Source organism: Setaria viridis, chromosome 1 (assembly GCF_005286985.2).
Source record: "Setaria viridis chromosome 1, Setaria_viridis_v4.0, whole genome shotgun sequence".
Classification (NCBI taxonomy): domain Eukaryota; kingdom Viridiplantae; phylum Streptophyta; class Magnoliopsida; order Poales; family Poaceae; genus Setaria; species Setaria viridis.
Genome location: NC_048263.2, coordinates 25,584,497 through 25,592,942, shown reverse-complemented (window position 1 = coordinate 25,592,942; position 8,446 = coordinate 25,584,497). Strand labels below are relative to the sequence as shown.

The following is an 8,446-nucleotide window of genomic DNA, read 5'->3' as shown; positions in this document are numbered from 1 at the left end:
GAGATAACACCTCAAAAACACCATCCACCACCGCCACAAGGATGAAAAATGGAGAGAAGATTGGACCTACCAGAAGCCACGCGAAGTGGAGCACCAGAGGAAGGGAAAACCTCCTAAGCCAATCAGCTTGGAGGTGCACAGGCCGATCGGCCTAGGGCTTTCCTACCCCCATTTGTCATCGTCTTCGGTCCAGTTGATCTACAGGGCATCATTTACCCAGAATTGTGTCAACATGTGTAAGATCATGGGGTAAAGTCTCTATTTGTCCTTGGGGTTGTATGGAGATCTTGATTTGTAATAGATGGACCTCTTGTTTAAGATCTGTTTGTTATCAATCATATCTTGATGATGCTCTTTCATGTAATGGCTGGCCAGCGCTACTTTGGGTTGCCTATTTGCTTACCTAGAACGATTATCATGCTGTGTTCTTACTGTCCAATAGTTGAGTACCCTCGTGTAGTGACAACATACGAGAGGGAAAGTGTTGGGTATGGTGCACATCTTCTCATGATAACACTTAGATCGAGTCCTTTCATGCTTGGCGATTGCATCTACAAGTGATCCTAGATCCTAGGACAAACGTTTATCTATCTTGTTTACGTTCATACTCTCTATTTACCTTAATCTAGATCGCTAGTTCTTTTGTTAGTTCAATCCTATCACATACAAAGAACCTTCGGTTAAATAGATTAGTGCTTAGTTAAGCGTGCAAATCCACTTGTTCCACAGATTGATAAACCTTGGGGGACTACTCTAAGGGAAGAGCTACAACTAATCCGTGCGCTTGCGGTTCACAAATTAGCGTGCTAACTACCGTCAACAGCGAGTGGCCAGCGACAGATGAGGGGAAGAAGGGAAGAAGATAAGACGAGTTTATAGATTGGCCCCTGAAAAAAATTCCAATCGCAGATTAGTGCTTGAGAGGATTATAGGTCACCAGTTTTACATATGATGTTGGAGAATGCAACTTTTAAGTATCTAAATTTTTCTCTCTCATATACCTAAAAAGATTTTTAGCTATTCAGTTTTACCAAAGCTGTTGGAGATGCTCTTAGTTTCAGCAATTTATGTTGATGGTCGAAGTTCTTTCCAGCTAATATTGGCTCACTTCATTTTTCGAAGAACAATTTTCATGAGTTTTGTGCTGAAAATTAGTAGAACTAGTCCATCAACCCATGCTTCCGCACAGGCGAGTAATTTAGAGAGGTATACAAGGATTAAAAGATCTTGAAAAAACTAGTGCCAATGCCTAATAATCAAAATTTCTCACCTTGCTCTGTTTCTCTTTTATTTGTTAAATAATGGTAGTGGCCAATAATTTAGATTTAAATTAAGTTTTTTTAAATTAATGACATAGGTTGGTAATTTAGAATTAAGTTTAAGGGTTACTTTAGATTGTATTTATAACAGCATAAGTGAGTAAAAGGTACACATATATTGGGTTATTGTTCATATATTATAAATAATTGTAGATGTGTTTTTTTAGAAAATAGAATAGATACAGTGGTTATTATTGTCAATGGTGATAAGATTCTACCAAATAATAAAATGGCTAGATGTTTATTATTTTTTATAAGAATTTATATGATTTATCTACTCCCATGAAGAGTGCATTCCTATTTTTTCAGACGGATTAGTGGTGTCATGAAAAAAGACTCGCTTGGCCTCATTTGTTGGCCAGATGTAGTTAATTTTGGCATGCAAATAAAATCTGACTACTTAATTTGGTAGATAGTTGCGATCCAATTCTTAAGATTGCACTCTTTGTGGAATTTTTTTCAAATGCTAGTATTGCACTTTCCATGGGATGGAGGGAGTACTTTTCTCTAGTGCGTGTTGTGAGAAATATAACATAAAGCCTTCTAAAGGATGACAACTCCATGTTAGACTAGGTTTATTTCAAAAGTAAATGCACAACTATTATTAAAACAATACCTGAGTGGTGTATATAATCTTCAAAGCATAAAGGACATTCAAATAAAAAAGGGAAAACATCAAATTAAAGGATGGAAAAAGTTCTAAAGACATTTCTACATGGATCTTTCAATGTACATGGATCAGGAGTTCGTTCAGGTGAATGAACAAATAGTGCATTATTCAAACGTTATTTATATCATAATTCATTAACAGCTGATTTCAAAAGGTGTATATGATTTAGTTTTGGATTGTTGATGGCACAGGCTTTAGAATGTCCTTGATCTGAAATTGCTGCTCACATGGGGTTTAATTTCTCACATGATAACTTCCTTGAAGACCAATGTCTAGTGATAAACAGGTCATATATTAAAAGCATGAAAAAAATGTATTCTTAAATTAGAAAAATCATAATGTTTTTTTACATCTCACATACCATATGAGAATGAGAAGGAGAGTTACTGTATCACAGTATACACATATATGGATTTACTTTGGGTGATTTAAAAATAATCAAATATACCTTGTGTCTTCTGTCAAACCGCATACATTGGTCATTAATTTTCAGAAAATTGTAGTCTTCACATGCTCACCTGTATAATTTGCAAGACTGGTGAAGCCGATCACCGCCTCTTTCAGTCTCTCATCTACATCTTGTATATAATTTGCATGCATGGCTCACACACCTAATTAACACATTAGCTCGTGCACAATGCACTGCTCGTGTACCATGATTCGTTGTTTGTGATGACGTGGTGGAAGATCTGGTAAACAGCAAGTTGAATCCGGCGAGCATCCTTAATGCGCTGGACTCGCAAAACATCACGTATGATCTCAGATCTCATGGCGTCATTGGGTAGCATGTGCCTGATGTAGGACAGGAAAACAAATCAGCGTAGTTCTCCTAGAAAATAGAGAACCGCAGCCAGGGATTGCAAAGCAAAGGAGAGAGTGATTGGTGTAGCAAGTTGAAACAGATTGAGAGTTGGGGGAAGAGAAAGAGGACACGATAACAAAATCCTAGACTGCAAATGGGTAGAAACACAAGTCGTCAATCAGGTGCACGATGGAAACCAAGCGGAGCCACAGATTCCTAATTCCTCGACGGGGTTAGCTCGCTGATGTACTCTACCTCGACATCGTAGCCATGGCGGCGTCAGGTCTGGTGGCTAGGGCACACGTGACTTGCGTAGATTGAAAAACTCTTCGATAAAGTGTATACAAAGGCAGATTTTTTTTTTTTTGCGAATACAAAGGCAGAAGCATTGACGTGTAGAGGTATAAGTTTAATAATTGCAAGGTCATAATTTATTAGATGCAAATTGAAGAATTATTTTATTTAATTTAATGGCAGAACACGGTAATTTAGATTTTGGTTCAAGGGGTTATTCTAGACTATTTATAATGGTATAGGTGATTTATAATGGTATAGGTGGGTAATTTTTTTAAAAAAACATAATAGATTCCATGGCTAGGATGATTTTTGTGAGAATTTCTAGGATTTCTCCGTTTTTCTAAAGTATCCACCTAGGATCCTAAGTGGACACCTGGAGGCTTCAAAAGAAGCCTTCAATTAGTAACAGTAAGATTACCCACAACTCATCATTCTCGCTAAAATTTGTTCACGAGACATCTGGCATTGACACCATAATTTGTTCACGAGACATCTGGCATTGACACCATATTAATTTGTATCCACCAATTAGTCAATCTAAAAGCTTAAGTTCAGGGCAGATCTTAAAGGGGGGCTAGCCCCCCTATTGATGAAGAGCTCCATTAGAATCAGAGGTGGGAGATGAGGAGAAAAGAGGGAAAAGAAGAAGAAAGAGGGAAAGAAGGGGTAGAGATGGAGGAGGAAGAAGCAAACCCCCTAGTGCGGAATTTGCCTCCCCACTACTTAAGTTGATATAGAAAGCTAAACAATTCACTTATACTTCAACAGATAATACAATCTAAGATAAACTAAATGTCAAAAATATATGTTCAAAGGTTTCTCTCATACTGTACAATCAATTTTTAATGCAAGTAACATTTTGATGGTAAGTTTGTCTTCAATATAAATTTGGCGTAGCACGCCAAGGATCAAGTTTATGTTTATACATCTTCAATGTAGTAAAAACGACTTGAGAAATATTATACCAAAACGCAATCAAGATTTCGGCACCCAAACCGATTCCCCGAAATGAATTCCATGGCGCCAGAGGCCTACGACTAGCAAACCATGATGAATGATGATCTATCGCGCACTGCATTCAAAGGGGATCGCGCGGATGCTGCGAGCGAATCAAGCCCCTCACCATCATGGCAGCCGGGAACCGGCGACCGATCCATGGCATCTCGATCCATCTCGTACTTCTCGTCATCATGCCCTAAGCTCGCGCGCACAGACAGTGGGACAGACAGAACGCGGACAAAAACGAACGACGCCGTCTCGCACGTCACGCGAACTGTTTCAGCTCGGACGAGCCGAAGAACCTAGGAGTCGCTAGATTCACAGTAGCTACGGTCCGCTATAGTCACTCGTCAGTGATGGCGCAAGCATTTGCTTGTCTCGTGCAACGCAGCAGCAGCTGCAGGCTACAAATCGAAGCGTATAGTAGCATGGCGATGGGAGGAACCGAGGAAGGGAATAGAATATACAGAATCTACAGAGCTGCTGATGACAGAGGGTAAAGATTGCATGTGTGGTCAGCCACAGTAAATTTCGTCTTCACTCTCTTCGCATACATATGTGTGCATCGCCATCATTCCACTTGACCAGACCTGCAGCACGGCGTGCATTTGTTCCTTCTGCTGGAGCTCCGTATGCGAATGGATGGGTAAATATTGTTCTTTCGGCGCTGTTCCTCTGTCTTGCTGAACTTTTATGCGTTGCTGCCTTGCTGGCCGCTGGCCTGGAGGAAGCGACGAGCTATAGCTTCAAGCTATAGAGATAGTACTCCCTCCGTACCTGAAATTGTTGACCTGGGCTCCCGTCGTGTTGACGTTCTACGCTCGCTCGGCCACGCTCGGACGGGTTTACCCCTGGCGCTCGCGTCCGTTCCGCTCGCCATCGGACTCGGCATTAATTGCTCGATGCCTCGTTTCTCTTGGTCACCGCCCGTTCTCGGCTCTCGCGTATGAGTAAAAGTCGCTGCACGCGCCTCCCTCCCTCTCCGCAGCACCCGCCTCCCTTCCTGCTCGCTTCCTCGCCGCCATCGTTTAGGCCATGAAGTCCGTCGGCGCGCTGGACTTGGAGGCCCTGAAGTCCGTCGATGCGCTCGTCTCCGTCAACGCGCTGGACTCTGATGTGGCCATGGAGTCCGTCGATGTTGTGCCGGACTCCATCGACGTTGTCGTGCTGGACTCCGTCAAGCTCGTGCTGGACTCTGTCGACGTCGTGCCGAACTCCGTCGAGGACGTCCCAAACGACGACGAGGTCGTGCACTGTCCTCGTTGCGGCACGTTGCACGCTGGCGGCGTCTTTGGAGATGCTTGCTTCCAAGCTCACCAGAACGCTCGCAGGTGTGCACGTTGTGGCCTTCTACATGAAGACTACGACATCTCAGCAAAGTGGTTCCATCTAATGGACAGATTCGATTGCAAGTTCTACATTCCTGATGTGGCTAAACTTGAGATGGATGGTACTATAATCTTGTGCACTGATGAAGTTTTGAAGAAGGTGGATGAGCATATTAAGAAGCAGCAAACAAAGAGCACTAAGGTACAGTACATGCATCTCACAATTTGGCCATTGCAAACCTAAGATACACGCATCTAATAATTTGCATAAACTAACTTGCATCTTCTATTTTGTTTTAGCAAGACTAGCAAGTGCTTCGGCTAGCAATGAAGCTTCACAAGGGATTTGCAATGGCAGCCTATCTTCCCTCTCTAGTTTTTGTTTCTGCAAGTGAGGAATTTTTATATTGTTGCAACCTTTAAGCTTCATTGCTTCCTTCAAAACAGATTGTAGTGTTACAAAAATCCTATTTGCTTTCCATGGACTGTACTCCAAGAATGCCTACAAAACATGTATTCAAGAAATTAGACCTTCTAAACAATCTTTCTTGTATTGAAACAATGGAATGGATGATCATTTAGCTGTTCGACTACTGGAATTAGATCTTTCATTGTCTTAGCATCTTTCTTGTATTGAAAGATCTTTCATTGTCTTAGCATCTTTCTTGTATTGAATAGCTTGATTAGCTAAAAAAAACCAAATCTAGAATGTTAAAATCTGGAGAATTGGGTGGTTGACATATAAGCCGAATGTCAAACCCATCTTGCTTAGCAACCTCACAAAATTGAGGATCATCCACTTTTAAATGAGAAGGAGCATTGTCTTGTTGTATGAAAATCGGCTTGTTCACATCTTCTCTTAGCCACTTGGCTCTAATTGCAAGCAACACTTTATTTATCATGAAATCTCTTATCACCTCCCTTGTGATTGATTGAATTGGCTTGATTACTTGCTCTCCGTGAAGACGATTGTGACTTCCTCTAATAGCTTGTTCAAAAGTGACTAGTGGAAAGCAACCTATTTTGCCATCAAACACACATTCTCCATTTCTAAATCTTGACCGAGAACATACACACAAGAACATGATTCTAGGGATGTAGTTCTTGTTTTTGCAAGTGCGATGTGGTTCATCTTCCTCGGGTAGCAAGTAGTACCTCTCAGATTTTTGAGAAAGGTAGAACCATTTCTCATCAATAAACACAAAGTCAAACAAATCCTTAAACTTTGAATCATCAGCCAAACCTTACTCAATCATGTCCATGCACCACTTCAACCTAGTCTTCTTGTTAGCTTCAGTGAGGTAAGGTTTTATGCTACTAGAGTGGCGCTTAAGCAAACCCTTTTTCAAATACCTTTGTATCCTAGATTTGCTAATACAAATTCTACTAGACACATCTTCTATGGTCATTCTTTGCTTGAGAGGAATATTACGCAGTTGTTCCAAATCAAGAGGGGTTGCTTTACGGTCACATCTACCTTTCTTTAGACTAGCAACCATGACCGGAATGTTTTGAGAAAGTTGGTTTTTACCTTGCTTCCATATACGCTGAACTGATCGAATCTTTACTCCAAATTGATCGGCAACAATTATTGTATCTTGCTTTCCTAGTTTCCCATTCTTGCTTGTCATCAACAATGCTTGGTACACTTGTTTTCTAACATGTTCAGGATAGTCATGCTTCGGCGGGTGTACTTGAACGGGAGTCTCAACATATTGTTCTAACATGTAAATATAGGAAAAAGATCAAGCTTATTCATAGTAAAATGTAGTCACGACATGATCTAAATATAGGGAAACAACAAGCTTATTTATAGTACTCACGGCAGATATAAATATAGGAATAAAACAAGCATTTTGTATGTAATCAAAATCAAAAGCTCCAAATTCATCTAGTGGCAAGTTCAAACTGAATCCTATAAAAAAGAAGAACATGCTCGTTTAGCGACAAGAGAAGAAGAACATGCAGCAGGAGAAAAAAAATGATGTTTTACATGCACAAGACAAGAAGAGGTAGTACCGTTGCCATGCTCGTCATCTTCAGGCTCGTTCAAATCAAATCCAGTGTTGTCGTCATCACCTTCATGCTCGTTGGGATCCAAGGGAAGGTTGCCGTCGTCATCATCCTCTAAACGGATGTTTAGATCAAAGCCGAAGCAAAACTCAGCCATTGCGTCGCAGATGTGGAAGGAAAAAAGCTAAGCCATGTGAGGAAGCAAGCTAGCACGGCAAGCAAGCAAGCAACGAAGTGATGAGACGAGGTGTTTAAGCAAGCAAGTAAGCAAGGCTCAGCGCGCGCAAACAAGGCGTTTAAGCAAGCGGTGCAACACGGCCGCAGCGCCAAATGAAAAACAAACGCGCCCAACGACTTAAATTTGTGGCTGCCAGGAATCGACCCCAGCTCGCCACTCTCACGCCTCAGTGCGCTAGCCATCTGAGATGGGTAACTTTCTTGTTTGAGATGCACACGCAACCATATTTAATAGGGGCAGACAGGGAAAAATACCTCCTAATTAATTACTCCTTAGTAAGCATAATTATATCCTCAATGTCAAGAATTTCGGGTACGGAGGGAGTACAAGCTACATACAAAGCCATGCCATCCTCAGGTCCCCCGTGTGTGTGCGCGCGTCATAGTTATGAATAGCAGGCTAAGGGGAACTCTAAAAATAGCTAATAGTAAATTATAGTGGCTAAATTATATATGGCCTAGGCATCAGTCCAGTTTTTCCATTATGTGCACCGTAGCAAGAAGGCCCAGCCCAGCAAGTGCAGTTAGCCCGTGTAGTGGCCCTAGGCGTTGGGCTGGTCCAGCTCCGCACCTGCATGAGTACAAATAGCTACCTCAAATAGCTATAGCGCCCACTAAAAAAAGCTATAGCGGTAGTTATAGCCCAAGATTTAAAATCTAATGTGCATGTGTGTGACAGAGTAGGTCTTCGCACCCATTTAACCTAGTTCTATGTATACGTAAGTACTATATGGATAATGAACGAACTAGTACTATTCTATAGTAATACAAAACTACTTTT

The 8,446-nt window shown here is 41.4% G+C and overlaps 1 protein-coding gene across 1 annotated transcript; it reads left to right on the top strand.

Annotated features, from left to right (window-relative positions):
• The first annotated feature begins 5,027 nt into the window (after positions 1–5,027).
• LOC117840070 (uncharacterized) lies at positions 5,028–5,998 on the top strand. The gene is made up of 2 exons (XM_034720543.2): positions 5,028–5,617; positions 5,716–5,998. The coding sequence occupies exons 1-2, from the start codon at positions 5,123–5,125 to the stop codon at positions 5,722–5,724; spliced, it is 504 nt and encodes a 167-aa protein (XP_034576434.1). The 5' UTR covers positions 5,028–5,122; the 3' UTR covers positions 5,725–5,998.
• Positions 5,999–8,446: the final 2,448 nt, after the last annotated feature.